The sequence below is a fragment of the Salmo salar genome, chromosome ssa16 (assembly GCF_905237065.1).
Source record: "Salmo salar chromosome ssa16, Ssal_v3.1, whole genome shotgun sequence".
Lineage (NCBI taxonomy): Eukaryota > Metazoa > Chordata > Actinopteri > Salmoniformes > Salmonidae > Salmo > Salmo salar.
In genome coordinates this window covers 65,045,100-65,062,423 of record NC_059457.1, presented here as the reverse complement: position 1 = coordinate 65,062,423, position 17,324 = coordinate 65,045,100, and the positions used below count along the sequence as shown (strand labels likewise).

At 47.4% G+C, this 17,324-nt stretch overlaps 1 protein-coding gene across 1 annotated transcript in view; it reads right to left on the bottom strand.

Moving 5' to 3' along the window:
• LOC106574298 (low-density lipoprotein receptor-related protein 1B) overlaps window positions 1-17,324 on the bottom strand; it is a 130,507-nt gene that overhangs the window by 104,309 nt on the left and 8,874 nt on the right. Inside the window, exons 12-20 of the mRNA XM_045696700.1 lie at window positions 16,810-16,935; window positions 15,739-15,855; window positions 13,898-13,978; window positions 13,116-13,280; window positions 12,619-12,804; window positions 2,650-2,850; window positions 1,638-1,883; window positions 699-896; window positions 277-481 (exon numbers count right to left, since the gene is read on the bottom strand). Of these exons, the coding sequence (XP_045552656.1) occupies window positions 277-481; window positions 699-896; window positions 1,638-1,883; window positions 2,650-2,850; window positions 12,619-12,804; window positions 13,116-13,280; window positions 13,898-13,978; window positions 15,739-15,855; window positions 16,810-16,935 (1,525 nt within the window). The remainder of the gene's footprint in view (window positions 1-276; window positions 482-698; window positions 897-1,637; window positions 1,884-2,649; window positions 2,851-12,618; window positions 12,805-13,115; window positions 13,281-13,897; window positions 13,979-15,738; window positions 15,856-16,809; window positions 16,936-17,324) is intronic.

Sequence of the window (17,324 nt, the reverse complement as noted above, 5' to 3'; positions counted from 1 at the left end):
ACAAAATAATCAAATAAGAATGATCATCCATGTGAAATGGATTAAGGATGAATCAGAATCAAGTCAACCTCACCCTACAGTCATTTATATCAAACCAAGATTATGTAAGAAATGCATATACTTGCATATCACTCACTCACTCACTCACTCACTCACTCACTCACTCACTCACTCACTCACTCACTCACTCACTCACTTCACTCACTCACTCACTCACTCACTCACTCACTCACTCACTCACTCACTCACTCACTCACTCACTCAGAGATAACTAACCCTTGCTCAGGATCCAGAGCGATGGCTCGTGGGTGCTCCATCCCTCCGGCGATCAGTGTGGTCCGGAGCTCCCCGTTTAGTTTGGCCACCTCTATCTGATCTAAGTTGCTGTCGATCCAATACAGGTTCCCTGCTATCCAATCAACAGCCAAACCCTCCGGAGTAGCCAATCCATGTTGGACCACCACTTCAATCCCTGTCACACCTGTAAGGAACCAATGACAGTAAAGGACCAACACATAAGAGGGCAAGAGAATGTGCTGAAACACAGGTAAAATAGGCTTTGGTTTAGGAAGTCTTCAGCGGAGCTAAAAAGGAGAAATAAATATAGCGAATACAACTCTTTCCCCACAACCTCAATTAAACATCAACAACTCAGCTTAACCAAAACACATTTCCAACCAAATTCTATGTGTTCCTACCAGCAGATTCTAGCAGCTTCCCTCTGTATATCTTATCCTCAACCACATCGGTCCAGTAGAGTCGACTCTGATTGAAGTGGAAGTCTAAGGCGATCGTGTTCCTCAAACCAGGAACTAGAAGGCTGTAGTCTCGTCTGTGGAGATCTATCCTCCTGATCTCATGGCGGATGGAGAAGATGATGAATGCTTCAAAGGGATCTGAGGAAGGAAACAAGAAATAAGTCAAAAAATACATTTTTTATAATAAATATTGCATACTAATTCAGACTCTCACACACATACACAAAGAACTGTCATGTTTGTTTTCTAGAATAGCAATTCATGTTTTGTCATAAAATGAGTACAGAAACCTTTGGAGGATTCATCTCCAATCGAAAGTGTAACATTTTAGATGGAAAAAACTAGCTTATTCAATACAATTACCAGATGTTACATTAAATAACTGGGAGAAATTGATGAAGAGAAAAAAGGCCTAAAAGCTACTGGCGTATAAATGGCCAATATTCATTGGGTACTGCTTCCAAAGGTATTTAACTACTATATAAACGGAACGTCACAAATAACTGCTTTAGAATAGAATGTACAATTAGGAATATAACCAATTTATCACATTGCTTTTTATCTGTTGGATTCAAGGCACAAGGGTAAGAGATGGCTGTCCCATAGAATATAATAATATATGTCATTTAGCAGACACGTTTTATCCGAGGTGACTTACAGTCATGCGTGCATACATTTTACTTATGGTTGCTCCCAGCAGGTCAAATCCACGACCCTTGGCGTTGCAAGCGCCATGCTCTACTGACTGAGACACACAGGAACACAGAAATAGAATCGGAATTCTCATTTCTATGGGTTGTCCTTGGGCAGTTCCACAGAGCGCAGGTATGTGTCAGAAAGACTTATCAGCCATGTCACACAGAGCTTAACACCAGTTACCTGTACTCTGGCAGCTGTCCCCATCTAGTTCCAGCCTCCAGCCTGGGTAGCAGGAACACTTGACGGTTGCTTTGTACTGCTCACACACTTGGCTGCACTTGAGGTGCCTGGAGCAATAGTCCAGGGTCTGGCACGACCTGTTGTCTGGGCTAAGACTGAGCCCCGGCGGGCAGGAGCACGCCACGCCCCTCCCAGGAGCCACTGCACACTGGTGGCTACAGCCGCCGTTACCCAAAATGCAATCGTCTGAGATGGTGAAAGAAGCAGACGAAGAAAGGAGATGAGAGGAGAGCAGATTGATTCAGAGAACACAGACAGATGTATGGAAGGAAAGTCAGAGAGTAGTGTTGAATGGAGACCGATGTACTGCACGTCCTCGTCGACTAGTGGCACAGGGGCTCAATACACCACAAGAAGGTGAACACATCTTTCCTGACATATCTGTCTTCGCATCTTTTTTTCTATGGACAAAGTGTCGTGTGGTAATCCCTGGGCAGGTCAATCATGTGAACATAAGGCATTCATCTGGCTTATCCCCCATCAACATTGCCTAAGCCTGACCCAACTGCTACGATCGTCTAGCCCATGTTGTCCAAACAAAAGGCTTGTCTCTGTCATAAACCATAATCCCCTTCACTATTAATATGTCTCCTCTGTCTCTTCCCTGCCATCTTTGGAGTGTTTCCAGAGAAAACGAAGGATCTTGGTCCGCAAGAGTTATATGCTCTTCAGTCTCAACAGCTTGTTTTCCCCAAGGTTCTCCCTGAGTTCAGTGGGGAATAAGAGGACAGATGGACGATGCCAAAGTAAGCACTGCTGCTGATTTACAACAGCTCAACACTGTCTGTCAACATACATTTTCTGGTCGGACTAGCGGAGAAAATATAGAATTAAGTGAAAAAAATGGAACGATATTTAATAATTAATTGAAGTGGGGACCGAGAGAATTGACTCAAGTGAGAGAAATAGGACCAGGAGAATTGGTTAGAAGTGATTTGAACAAAGGTCATACCACAGAAGTGTCCCTCGTCAGAGTGGTCAGAGCAGTCGTATCTCCCGTTGCAGATGCTCTCAGGAGGCAGGCAGACGGAGGTGTCGTTGGCACAGGGGTATCTGGGAGGCTTACAGGGCGACATCTCACAGCCTTCCTCATCAGACAGATCCTCACAGTCATGGTCCCCGTCACACACCCAGCTCTTACTGATACACTTGCCTGTGAGGGGAGAAATGGAGAGAGATGGTGATGAGGCAAGGGACAAAATTGCTAAAATTGAATAATTTTGTCCTTGTAAGAGATATTGTGAATGATTACAAAACCCACATTTCACCCGTAAGTACAAAAATAAGAATTGATTGTCCATTTTCTTGTAGAGAACGGAAATTATCAGAGAAAAACTGGTGAGAAAATGGCCATAGTGATACCTAAGCCTAAACTGTCAATGCCATCGAATGAAGCAATTCTGCTGAGTCTAGGTAGTTGGTGAAATGCTTCTAAAGTGACTGGAAATAGAAGCTTTTAGAAACAATTGCAGGAAACAGGAAGCAATTATTGGAAGCAGCGAGGTAAAAAGCACAGTCTCAGAGGAATCCTGAAAAGCGGAGGAATACAAGCCCTATAGGCATCAAAAGAAAGTAGTGTATAGAGTGAGAGGTAGCCCACCTCAGCTTTAATCTGTGTTATTGATGAGGAAACCCTGGAATAAACCGGTGGTTTGCAATGAGGCCTAATGAAAGGCTATCTATCTGTCCCAAATGGCACCCTATTCCCTATATAGTGCTGTCACAACTTCCGCCGAAATCGGTTCCTCTCCTTGTTCGGGCGGCGCTCGGCGTCGCCAGTCTTCTAACCATCGCCGATCCACTTTTCATTTTCCATTGGTTTTGTCTTTGTTTCCCACACACCTGGTTTTCATTTCCCAATTACTGGTCATGTATTTAACCCTCTGTTTCCCCCATGTCTTTGTGTGTGATTGTTTATGGTTAAGGTCGGTACGTTACCGGCTGTTTTTTTCCGGGTGCTGTTTCCACCCGTGTTTTGTGGCAACCGTTACTGTTCGCACATTGGTATTGTTACTTTGTGCTATTTTCTTAAGTAAAGTGCGTTGTTCACTTATCCCTGCGCCTAACTTTATGCACCAGCTACACCCACCGCCTGACAGAATCACACACCAGTCGTCATGGAGTCAGCAGGAGCAGGTACCCCTGTTATTTGGGTCGAGGAGCGCATCCAGGAGCAAGCGGCGATGCTCCATCATCTCGGGGCCACCATGGATCGCGTCCTACAGACTATGGATCGCTGGGAGAGAAAGGGAGGTCCTCCATCGCCTCCGCCAGCGCAACAAAGGTCTACACTACTCGCCTCTCTTTCACCCGGTCCCATTGGGATTCGTCTGGCCCTCCCTAGGGAGTATGATGGGACGGCTGCACAATGTCAGGGTTTCCTATTACAACTGGAGCTCTACCTAGCAACCGTCCACCCGGCGCCTTCGGACCGAGAGAGGGTGTCCGCCCTCATCTCATGCCTCTCAGGGAGAGCCCTGGAGTGGGCCAACGCTGTGTGGGAAGAAGGAGATGCGGCGCTGGACCACTTCGAAGATTTCTCACGCCGCTTCCGGGCAGTCTTCGACCATCCGCCTGAGGGTAGAGCGGCGGGTGAACGTCTCGTACATCTGAGGCTAGGGGACGAGGAGCGCCCAGGAGTTCGCTCTGGACTTCCGGACCCTTGCCGCTGGCGTGGGATGGAACGACAGGGCCCTGATCGACCACTATCGTTGCAGTTTGCGCAAGGACGTCCGTCGGGAGTTGGCCTGCAGGGACACCACCCTCACTTTCGATCAGCTGGTGGATCTGTCCATTCGGTTGGATAACCTGCTGACTACCCGTGGACGTCGAGATCAGGGTCTGTTGGTTCCATCCCCCAGCACCACCGCTCCGACGCCCATGGAGCTGGGAGGTGCTGCGCTTAGGGAGACCGGAGGAGGTTCCGTTTCATGCACCATCTGTGGCCGCAGAGGGCCCACTGCCGGTCGGTGCTGGGGAAGTTCCTCTGGGAGTCGAGGCATCAGGCAGGGCACTCTCGCGTCACCCCAGGTGAACAGGCACCATGCTCACCCAGAGCTCTCTGTTGCCCACATGTTTTGAACGTTACTTTTCCTGAGTTTTCCCCGCATTCCCAGCATAAGGCGCTCGTCGATTCAGGCGCAGCTGGGAATTTCATTGACAGATAATTTTCCCATAGATTAGGGATCCCCATTGTTCCAGTGGATATGCCCTTCCCAGTTCACGCACTAGACAGTCGACCATTAGGGTCCGGGTTGATTAGGGAGGTCACCGCGCCCCTGGGTATGGTGATGCAGGAGGGTCATAAGGAGAGAATCACTCTCTTCCTTATTGATTCTCCTGCGTTTCCCGTGGTGCTAGGCCTACCCTGATTAGTCTGTCATGGTGCTACTACGGTGGAAAGTCCAGACCAGGTCTCCACCGTGCGCATCCCCCCTGAATATGCCGATTTGGCTCTCGCCTTCTGTAAGAAGAAGGCGACTCAATTAACACCCCATCGACAGGGGGATTGTGCGATAAATCTCCTGGTAGATGCCGCACTTCCCAGGAGTCACGTGTATCCCCTGTCACAAGTGGAGACGGCGGCTATGGAGACATATGTCTCCGAATCCCTGCGTCAGGGGTACATTCGGTCCTCCACTTCACCCGCCTCCTCGAGTTTCTTTTTTGTGAAGAAGAAGGAGGGAGGTCTGCGCCCGTGTATTGACTATCGAGGTCTAAATCAAATCACGGTGAGGTACAGTTACCCGCTACCTCTCATCGCCATGGCGATTGAGTCAATGCACGGGGCGTGCTTCTTCACGAAACTAGATCTCAGGAGTGCGTACAACCTGGTGCGTATCCGGGAGGGAGACGAGTGGAAGATGGCGTTCAGCACCACCTCAGGGCATTATGAGTACCTCGTCATGTCGTACGGGTTGATGAATGCTCCATCAGTTTTCCAAGCCTTTGTAGACGAGATTTTCAGGGATCTGCATGGGAAGGGTGTAGTGGTGTATATTGATGACATTCTGACATACTCCGCTGCATGCGCCGAGCATGTGTCCCGGGTGCGCAGGGTGCTTGGACGATTGTTGGAGCATGACCTGTACGTCAAGGCTGAGAAATGCCTGTTCTTCCAGCAGGCCGTCTCCTTCCTAGGGTACCGCATTTCCACCTCAGGGATGGAGATGGAGAGTGACCACATTTCAGCCGTGCGTAATTGGCCGACTCCCACCACGGTAAAGGAGGTGCAGCGGTTTTTAGGGTTTGCTAATTACTACTGGAGGTTTATCCGGGGTTTTGGCCAGGTGGTGGCTCCCGAAGCTCCGCCCCTGTGCTTTCTTCTCAAAGAGGCTCAGCCTGGCGGAGTGGAACTATGATGTGGGGGACCGGGAGTTGTTGGCTGTGGTGAAAGCCTTGAAGGGGTGGAGACATTGGCTTGAGGGGGCTAAACACCCTTTTCTCATCTGGACTGACCACCGTAACCTGGAGTACATCCGGGCAGCGAGGAGACTGAATCCTCGTCAGGCATGGTGGGCCATGTTTTTTACCCGTTTTGTGTTTACCCTGTCCTACAGACCAGGTTCCCAAAATGTGAAGGCAGACACACTCTTCCGGCTGTATGACACAGAGGAGCGGCTCATGGATCATACTCCCATACTCCCGGCCTCCTGCCTGGTAGCGCCGGTCGTGTGGGAGCTGGACGCGGACATTGAGCAGGCGTTACGTACAGAGCCCACTCCCCTCCAGTGTCCAGCTGGGCGTCTGTACGTTCCGTCTGCTGTCCGCGACCGGCTGATCTATTGGGCCCACACGTCACCCTCCTCTGGTCATCCTGTTATCGGTCGGACGGTGCGCTGTCTTAGTGGGAAGTACTGGTGGCCCACTTTAGCTAAGGACGTGAGGGTTTATGTTTCCTCCTGCACAGTGTGCGCCCAGTGCAAGGCTCCTAGGCACCTGCCCAGAGGTAAGTTACAACCCTTACCCGTTCCACAACGGCCGTGGTCGCACCTGTCGGTAGATTTCCTGACCGATCTTCCTCCCTCACAGGATAACACCACAATCCTGGTCGTTGTGGATCGTTTTTCTAAGTCCTGTCGTCTCCTCCCTTTGCCCGGTCTCCCTACGGCTCTACAGACTGTGGAGGCCTTGTTTACACACGTCTTCCGGCACTACGGGGTGCCTGAGGATATAGTGTCTGATCGGGGTCCCCAGTTCACGTCGAGGGTCTGGAGGGCGTTCATGGAATGTCTGGGGGTCTCGGTCAGCCTTACCTCGGGTTTTCACCCCGAGAGTAACGGCAGGTGGAGAGAGTGAACCAGGATGTGCGTAGGTTTCAGAGGTCTTATTGCCAGGACCGGCCCGGGGGAGTGGGCGGCGTTCGTGCCCTGGGCAGAGATGGCCCAGAACTCGCTCCGCCACTTCTCCACTAACCACTCCCCCTTCCAGTGCGTACTGGGGTACCAGCCGGTTCTGGCGCCTTGGCATCAGAGCCAGATCGAGGCTCCTGCGGTGGACGACTGGTTCAGGCGCGCGGAGGAGACATGGGACGCCGCTCATGTTCACCTTCAGCGGGCCGTGCTGTGCCAGAAATCCAGCGCAGACCGTCAGCGCAGTGAGGCCTGGCTCTCGACCAGGTCGGGCTCTTGACCCGAAACCTGCCCCTCCGCCTGCCCTGCCGGAAGCTGGATCCGCGGTTTGTGGGGCCATTTAAAGACCTGAGGAGACTGAACGAGGTATGTTACAGGTTACAGCTTCCCCCGATTACCGTATTAAACCCTCGTTCCATGTGTCTCTCCTCAGGCCGGTGGTGGTTGGTCCACTGCAGGAGTCTGAGGTGCGGGAGGTTTCTCCGCCCCCTCTGGACATCGAGGGGGCCCCGGCGTATTCAGTTCGATCTATACTGGACTTGAGGCGTCGGGCAAGGGGCCTTCAGTACCTCGTGGAGTGGGAGGGGTACGGTCCGGAGGAGAGATGCTGGGTTCCAGTGGAGGACGTGTTGGACCCTTCAATGCTGCGGGAGTTCCACCGTCTCCGTCCGGATCGCCCTGCGCCTCGCCCTCTGGGTCGTCCCCGGGGCCGGCGTCGGCACGCTGCTGGAGCCGCGCGTCAAGGGGAGGTACTATCACGACTTCCGCCGAAATCGGTTCCTCTCCTTGTTCGGGTGGCGCTCGGCGGTCGACGTCACCGGTCTTCTAGCCATCGCCGATCCACTTTTCATTTTCCATTGGTTTTGTCTTTGTTTCCCACACACCTGCTTTTCATTTCCCAATTACTGGTCATGTATTTAACCCTCTGTTTCCCCCATGTCTTTGTGTGTGACTGTTTATTGTTAGGGTCGGTCAGTTACCGGCTGTTTTATTCCGGGTGCTGTTTTCACCCATGTTTTGTGGCAACCGTTATTGATCGCGCATTGGTTTTGTTACTTTGTGCTATTTTCTTAAGTAAAGTGCGTTGTTCACTCATCTCTGCTCTCCTGCGGCTGACTTCATGCACCAGCTACACCCACCGCCTGACAAGTGCACTAGTTGTGACCTTTGCCATATGGTTAAAAGTAGTGCACTGTATAGGGAATAAGGTGTCATTTGGGATGTCTCCTATATATTTTCAAAGGCTATACTTTGTCAGCCTCAGCATAAGGCAGTCAGTCAGCTTAGTCTGGACAGACAGTGAATACAGATCAGAGCTGAGGCTGCCAATTATTTCAATTCAAACAACAGTATGTTGATCTATTGTTGGAGGTATGTTCTTTCTGTTCGCTTTAATTTGGGAGTGATTTGGAGTGTTTTACAAAATACTGCGATTCCAAGCTAGCATCCTAATGAAGCTGTTTCAGAATCCACGCTGAGGGATCTATTTTAACAAACCTAACGCAATGGTGAATCTTAGCGCTGGCGGTAATACGTTATAGCCTAGTTCGGTAAATAGCCTGCTCCATATTTGCTAAATATGTTGACTATTTTTGCATTTCACACTGTACTATTTGCATTGCTTGAATATGGAAATGCATTGTTAAACATTTTCTACAGCATTCACTCAGATATAGGGGCTATCCCTATGTCACGTCCTGACCCTAGTAAGATGTCATTTTCTATAGTAGAGTAGGGCAGGGCGTGACAGGGGGTGGATTGGGTTGTTCTATGTTTTCTATTTCTATGTTTATGTTCTAGTTTTTCTATTTCTATGTTGGGATTGTTTGGAGGCATTATCTTTTGAGTAGTGTGTTTTCCTCTCTGCTTCACGGTTTGTTGTTTTTGTGTTTTCAAGTTATTTATGTATTGCATTCAGTTTCACGTGTAATATATATGTGGAACTACGAACACGCTGCATTTTGGTCCGCTCCTTCAAACAGCCGTGACAGAATAACCCACCACCAAAGGACCAAGCAGCATGGAAAGGAGCAGCAGGAGAGATGGACTTGGGAGGAAATTTTGGATGGGGAAGGACCCTGGAGTCAGGCTGGGGAGTATCGCCGATCGAAGGAGGAACTTGAGGCAGCGAAGGCAGAGCGGCGTTACTATAAGGCGCTGTACAAGCCACGAGGCAAGTGCGAGAGGCAGCCCCAAAACATTTTTTGGGGGGGGGCACACGGGGAGATTGGCAGAGTCAGGTTGGAGACCTGAGCCAACTCCCCGTGCTTACCGTGGGGAGCGGGTGACGAGGCAAGCACGGAGCTATGCAGTGATGCGCACTGTATCGCCAGTGAGCATTCACAGGCCAGTGCGATCTGTGCCCGTGCCCTGCATTGGTCGAGCTAGGTTGAGCATCCAGCCAGAACGGGTGGTGCCAGCTCTACGCTCGAGATCTCTAGTGCGCCTCCATGTCCCAGTATGTCCTGTGCCTGCTCCTCGCACTTGCCCTGAGGTGCGTATTACCAGTCTGGCGCCTCCTATGCCAACCCCACGCATCAGGCCTCCAGTGCGCCTGCCCAGTCAGGGGTGTCCTGTTCCTGCTCCCCGCACTCGCCCAGAGGTGCGTGTTACTAGTCTGGCACCTCCTATGCCAGTCCCACGCATCAGGCCTCCAATGCGCCTGCCCAATCCGGGGTGTCCTGTTCCTGCTCCTCGCGCTCTCCCTCCAGTGCGCATTCATAACCCGGTACAGCCAGTGCCTGCTGTGAGCACTCGGCCTTTAGTGCATCTCCCCAGTCCGGTGAGACCGATTCCTGCTCCTCGTAAGGAGCCTCCAGCGACGCTCCTCAGCCCGGAGCCTCCAGCGACGCTCCTCAGCCGGTGCCTCCAGCGACGCTCCTCAGCCCGGAGCCTTCAGTGGCGGTCTGCAGCCCGGAGCCTTCAGCGGCGGTCTGCAGCCAAGAGCCTTCAGCGGTGGTCTGCAGCCAAGAGCCTTCAGCGGCGGTTGGCGGTCCGAAGCCTCCGGCGATGATCCATGGTCTGGTTGCTCCGGACATACAGAAGCGGGGGGGGGATCAGCGGGCATTGGGGGTACTACACCCGGAACCAGAGCCGCCACCATAGACATTAGTCACCCACCCTACCTTCCCTTTGTGTTTTGTAGTTGTTTTTTTTTTTTTTTTTTTGCATTCGGAGTCTGCACTTTTGGGGGCGGGGGGGGGTACTGTCACGTCCTGACCCTAGTAAGATGTCATTTTCTATAGTAGAGTAGGCCAGGGCGTGACAGGGGGTGTTTTGGGTTGTTCTATGTTTTCTATTTCTATGTTTGTTCTAGTTTTTCTATTTCTATGTTGGGATTGTTTGGGGTTGATCTCTAATTGGAGGCAGCTGATCCTCATTGCCTCTGATTAGAGATCATATTTAAGTAGGGATTTTTCTCTTCCTGTTTGTGGGTTATTATCTTTTGAGTAGTGTGTTTTCCTCTGCGTCACGGTTTGTTGTTTTTGTGTTTTCAAGTTATTAATGTATTGCATTCAGTTTCTACGAACACGCTGCATTTTGGTCCGCTCTTTCGAACAGCCGTGACACCCTACTGTAAATTGTAGTCTGGACATGGACATGCCAAACAGTCAATACGCCAGATTAAATTCACTAGGCTACTTAAGGCCTGAAAAGACTGCGTATAATTCTTATCAAATTCTAATCAAAATCAAAACAACTTGTTTTAAATAGGCTATGTCTAAATACAGTTATAGACACATTGTCGGCATATAATACAGGCAATTTAGACGGTTTTACGCACATCCAAACTTTTCACAGGAGCTGGATAAAGATCCAATATAAAGAGAAAGGGGGGATGTCCACTCACTGCTATACTGCTCGCAAATGTAAGGTTTTATATGGGACCATCTTACAGATCATATTTGCACTTCTCCAGAAATTGCATTGTATTCAGTCATGTACATTCTCACCATAAACCCATGGACGGTGAATCTTTGAAAATAGTTTTGTTTTTAATCAAATTAAACAAAAAAGACAACAATATTTCTAAATTGGATTGGGTCACGATATCATAAATCGCTTCTCTCATTCCATGGCCCTGTGTGCACACTTAAGCCTAAATGTCTTTGAGCATAACATTCACACGTCTATACAAAATACTAGGCTCCTGACAATTGTATCATCGCTTATATGCGAAGAAAATTCTCCCCAAGAAATTGCAGTTGATATGGCATTATAGGAGGATTGAATAGTTGGAAGGAACGCGCGTCTTTGGTAATCGGACGAGGTGGGCTCTATGAAAATGGTGAAAGATAGTCCGCTGATAACGCGAAATGAAGTATACAGGTATGTGATTTGTGAACAATGAAAAAGCATGAGGGCAAAAACCTCCAAAATATTTCCAAGCACTCTCAGTAGACCATTTAACAACTTTATTCCTAGGCTACTTGGCTAATGGCCAGGATAAAAAAAATATGCACCTATGAGATGTTGTTAAACCAGCTTTGATTACGGGGAGGGTAGGCTATGCTTGGTTTTTAATCAAATTAAACAAAATGGGGGGGAAACCAATCGCTTTTTATGTTTCTAAATACCAGACTCACCGGCGGAAAAGGCACGTCTCTTCCATTGGCACTGTGCTTCATGGCTGGATAGGCTGTGCTACCTCTCGCAAAAGCCTTGCCTTTATCAACTGTGTTATCTTTAAGACCTGCTTTTTGTGGATCTCCTTATGACATTTTATTGAATTTTGCATGGTAAGTGAATGATGGTAAGTGAATGATGTGTATTAAGCCTTTTAACACCGTGAGATCAGTGAACTAAGCCAGAGGCTTTTCTCATGTGAATTCTCCACTTTAAGACCAATGATATATAATGCAGATGATTCATATCAACTCCACTGAACTATTGGCCCAATAATATTACCTTATATATATACACACACACCTCATTCAACTTACTTTGCTAAATCTGCAACTCCTAGGCCAACTTGATTTACCACAACCATGTGGAACTGTTTTAGGAGTCACATAAAATACCCCAAGTGTTCCCATTTTACTGTCATGCCTACATCATAAAGCATAGGAGAAGTCTACAAGATGCCCTGCAGGTATCATAAAAGACATGAAAGGCGCTCTGGCGTTTTCTCACCATTGTGTGTGAATGCTAACCCTATAGGCTTATATCAGCTTCCCAATGTGTGCCTGTACACCAAGGACACAAATGAAGACAATTTGAGGGTAATAACCAGAGATAAATCAAATAAATGTATGTCTATGGTAATAACTTAGAGGTCGACATTAAAAACATGGCCGCTCTGGTTCATTTTGTGGGGCATAGTGTACAGTCCCGTATGCAGAGTACACACAGTACACAAAACATCTGGAGCGGTAGCTAGAGTACCTGAGATTGTACAGGTGAGCTTGGTGTGTAGGTAACAGTAGCTATAGTCCAGATGAAACCTTGATGAAAGCAGTGTAGCTTTCTACAGCTAAACATGGTTATTCAATTATACAGTATGCGCTGCATTAGAGCCACAGAGTGTGCAGCTTTTCGAAAGTGTTTTCACAGTAGCCTCAGTACTGCACCTGAGGTTTGACAGGTGAACTTTGCGTGCGGGTCGCACATTCTGCTGGTGCCTTCACAGTCTGCCTCGTCACTCCCGTCCTCGCAGTCCTTGTCCCCGTCACACCTCCAGCGCTCGGGGATACAGGTGCCACCGTCGTCCCGGCAATGGAACTCATCTCCGCTGCAGTCATCAGCTGATACAGAGGCTATAGGAGAGACAGAGGTCACAGAGATAAACATACATTTACAAATACAGAGTTCAGGTAGGGCTCCGCACTTCAGCAAATAAAGTACTTCTTTCTTGGGTAAGGTCTATTTTTACAAAGACAGTTATTGTACATCTCAAACCCAACTGCATCCCCTGAAGTGTGATGAATAGCATCCCTGTTTCAAAGACTATATTGAGCATATTCCCCAAGTCCATTACACCTTCACAGATCTAAGACTTCAATCCAAAAGGGTGTGTGTCCCGTGAGGCAGATAGAAGAGTGAGAAGTTAGTGTGTTTTTCCTCTCACCTGTCCCAGAGCAGGTGGTGTCCTCATCACTGTTGTCCCCACAGTCATCGTCCCCGTCACAGGCCCAGTGGTCAGGGATACACTTCCCACTGGCACACTGGAATTGGGCACTGGAACAGGCATGGACACAACCCACCTCGTCACTACCATCACCACAGTCATCATCTGGGTGAGGTGGAAAGGGAGAGGGGGAAAGGATGGGGAGATGGGAAAAGGATGGAAGACAGGGGGAAAGGAAGGATAGAAGAGAGGGCGAAAGGACGGAAGAGAGAGGGAACGGACGGAAGAGAGGGGAGGAACAGACGGAAAAGAGGGGAGGAACAGACGGAAGAGAGGGGAGGAACAGACGGAAGAGAGGGGAGGAACAGACGGAAGAGAGGGGAGGAACAGACGGAAGAGAGGAGGAACAGACAGAAGAGAGGAGGAACAGACAGAAGAGAGGGGAGGAACAGACAGAAGAGAGGGGGAACGGAAGGAACAGAGGGGGAACAGACGGAACAGAAGGGGAACGGACGGAACAGATGGAAGAGAAAGAGTGTGAGAGTCACAGCGTGGTTCAGAGAAAGTGAAATGTGTTCATCCAGCAAGCTGCTTCCTGAGAGTGCAGTTCCGTCCCATGGCATTTTCCCAGTAGGGAAAACTGGTTGAAATGATGCTGTTACAACCAGATTACAATCAATTCTGGTTGTTGTAATGAGGCCATTTCAAATCGGCCCGTTTTTCACACTGAGATAGAAAATTGAACTGTAAAAAGAGAGTGCTCACAGAAAAATGGCACTCACCTGAGTCACAGTGCCATTTCACACTAATGCACCTTCCATTGGAACAGCTGAACTGTGTGAGGGGCTCACATGTGGGGAAATCTGTCAAGAAAGAAAGAAGAAAAAACAGTGTTATTGTTGTAATACAAGAGGTTTGGACTTCAATTTGGGATTTTTTTCTAACAAAGCACTTCTGATGACAGGAATTGATCAATTACGACTGTCCAGAATCACATAGGCCAGTAATTTACACACTGCATGAACTGAAAACCTCAGAAACAGTGTGGGTAAACATATTTTACTTTTACACATTGGATGCAGGAGACATTGACACAGTTATGTGAGTTGGCATTGCATTTGAATTCTGAAGTTACAAAAATGAGAGTGAGCGAAGTGTTTTTCAGCGCAGGCTTGAATTAGATTTAAGGAAGCCAAGCAGAAACTGTAATTACTGTGAACACTGTCTGTCTCTGCTTGTACTTGTGAAGTGAAGCAGTTTATAAGTAGCACCAGAGGTAACAGAAATGTATCTTTCACAGCTAAGGTTCAAATTGTTCTTGCTGATTGTTTTTGCAGACGGTTCTACTGCCTGCTACTTTTCCCTATTATCACAAACGTGTAGAAGGTGATATCAGATAATTACTTTACTTTGGCTTTAACAACTGTGGTGATAGTGATATACAGTACTGTTATATGTATCCTCGCCAGAAGAGGGTCTATTTACACTGTGGGATACTTGACCTGGGAAAAGGTCATTTGGGGTTTATGCGCTTGTGTAGTGGCTGTCTTTGAACCTGTTTGAATTTGCATTTGTGTCTTCACTGACATTTTCAACCTCTCCCTGACCCAGTCTGTAATACCTACATGTTTCAAGCAGACCACCATAGCCCCTGTGCCCAAGAACGCCATGATAACCTGCCTAAATGACTACCGCCCAGCAGCACTCACATTTGTAGCCATGAAACGCTTTGAAAGGCTGGTCACGGCCTTCATCAACACCATCATCCCAGAGAAAAATGTGCAGTTTTACAGCTAATTTCCTGCACATCTACACATTGTGCCATAGGATAGAGAAAATTGTTTCTGTTTTGAATATGAAATCTGAGTGAGAGTGACTAACAAAATCCATGAGGGGCCCTCCGGTCGGTAATTTGAAGCTAGACTAATTTACCAATATAAAAATGTTAGCTGACATGGCAAAATTGTGTGACTGTCAGTGACTGACATAACAAGAGAAAACTGCTGATGCACAAATTGCATCTTGTGTACTCCCAACAGGAAGGGGGGTGGGGGGGGAATTGAGCCAGTTGCCAATCCCAGATACACATCTTTGAAAGCCCAAGCATGCCATTGTTTCAGAGAAGGAAGACATAATTATGACAGGGAGAGTCCCAGCTATTTCACATGAAATATTAAAAGCCTTTGTCTCCATCTCCGTGTTGAGTTATCTGCTCCAGAGTATGTCAGACCATGCCCAGAGGGTAGCCTAGATGCTAAATTTGATGGGTAGGTAAAAGACAAGGCTTACAGTGGAATGATATAATGCGAAGACAGAAAAAGTCTCAAAAACATGGTGAATGATTTCTGAAATGTTAGGCTAATATTGATATCATAAGAAAATGCTAACATATCATGCTAACATATCACTAAGAATTCCTTGTCCAGTGGACTGCTTCGTTCTAAGTAGTATACCAGTACGAATATCTTGACATAGCTGTGACTTTATTTTATTTGACCCTTTATTTTACCAGGTAGGTTGACTGAGAACACATGCTCATTTACAGCAACGACCTGGGGAATAGTTACAGGGGAGAGGAGGGGGGGGATGAATGAGCCAATTGGAAACTTGTCCAGAAGCTCACCACAAGAGGCGGTCTCATCAGAGTGGTCCCCACAGTCGTCATCCCTGTCACAGCGCCAGGACTCTGGGATGCATCTCCCGTTCTCACAGGAGAACTGGTCCGCTCGGCATGATCCCGCTGAAAACATTAATAGTAATAATAAAACAGAATTGTATTACACTGAACTTCGTTAGAAAAGTTCAGTTTTTCTATTATGCATCATTTACATTAGCGCTTTTCATTACCAGTATGGTCTCAATAAGTACTTAAATAAAGTGAATCGACTAGGCCTAGGCTATTTCAGTGAGTGAATATATATCATTATAGTATGTGACTTTTTAAAGTAATGTCTAATATTTTGCATTTACTGTTCATGTTATGTGTTTTGGAACATTTGATTCTACATAGATAGCCAACAGACCATGTGTGTTAGATATATTTTCTTTAGCGCTAAAGCATCTGTATTTGGTTTCTCCGTGACTGGTCGTCCTAGAGAATTGGCTCGCTATCTATTCACAGAAAATCCATTTATTCACAGAGATCAAAAAGTGAACGTAAAAACGTGAAACCAGGATATCGTCCATATAAAATCACCATTTTCTTTCTTATGGAATCATCCTATCCGTGTCCAGGATCTGGCATTGTGTCAACATCTGGCAACTGAAACTCATTTATAAGGATGAAGTGAAACAAAAACATTTCTCATCTACATCCCCTAACAAAACCACCCTATGTCCCCCAGAGGAGGTGTGCATATCCTAATCAAGTCTTCTGGATAGAGAAAATGATGAATTATCCCAGTATATAGATACATTCATGATGTGCAGTAGCACAGAGGCCATTGGGAATCTATGACATACGCGTCCCCCACCAACACGGGAAATCTTGCAGTAGTGTATGTATAAGTCTTGTAAGAGTTGTCTTCTCCTCTCAGTGTATTCTCTAATGGCCTCTGCTCTGACAGAACCTCTCCCAAATGACTATCTTGTTAGAGAAACTTGGAGATCACCCAAGTTTGTTCTACAACATGGAATCTGGCAGCCGGTCCATATGAGCTAGATGGGCCTCTAAGTAGAGCAGACAGCAGCATACCAGAGCAGGTGAAGTTGGACTCGTCCTCGTTGTTCCCACAGTCGTTGGTCCCGTCACAGAGCCACCTCTTGGGGATGCAGCGGTTGTTCAGACACTTGAACTGATCCGCAGGGCAACTACGATTATCTGTAATGATGGGCAAAACTGCTTTGATATTTAGTCTTTGATGTAAGCTGTCATGCATTCATATTAATGTTCATTATTTGTTACTTTTATTTCTTATTTTTCTTTAGGTATTTTTCTTAAAACTGCATTGTTGGTTAAGGGCTTGTAAGTAAGCATTTCACTGTAAGGTCTACACCTGTTGTATTTAGCGCATGTGACAAATAAAAATGTATTTGATTTGATCATAGACATTGGATAGATAGCTAGAAAGCATGACAAAAAAAAGTCAGCCTAGCAATTTCAGTCTTGCATAGATGATGTATGTTGTTAATTTGTGAATTTCAACTTAATTAATATATATATTTTTTTAAATGTTAATATGTCTCTGGGACATGTCCTATTCTCCATGA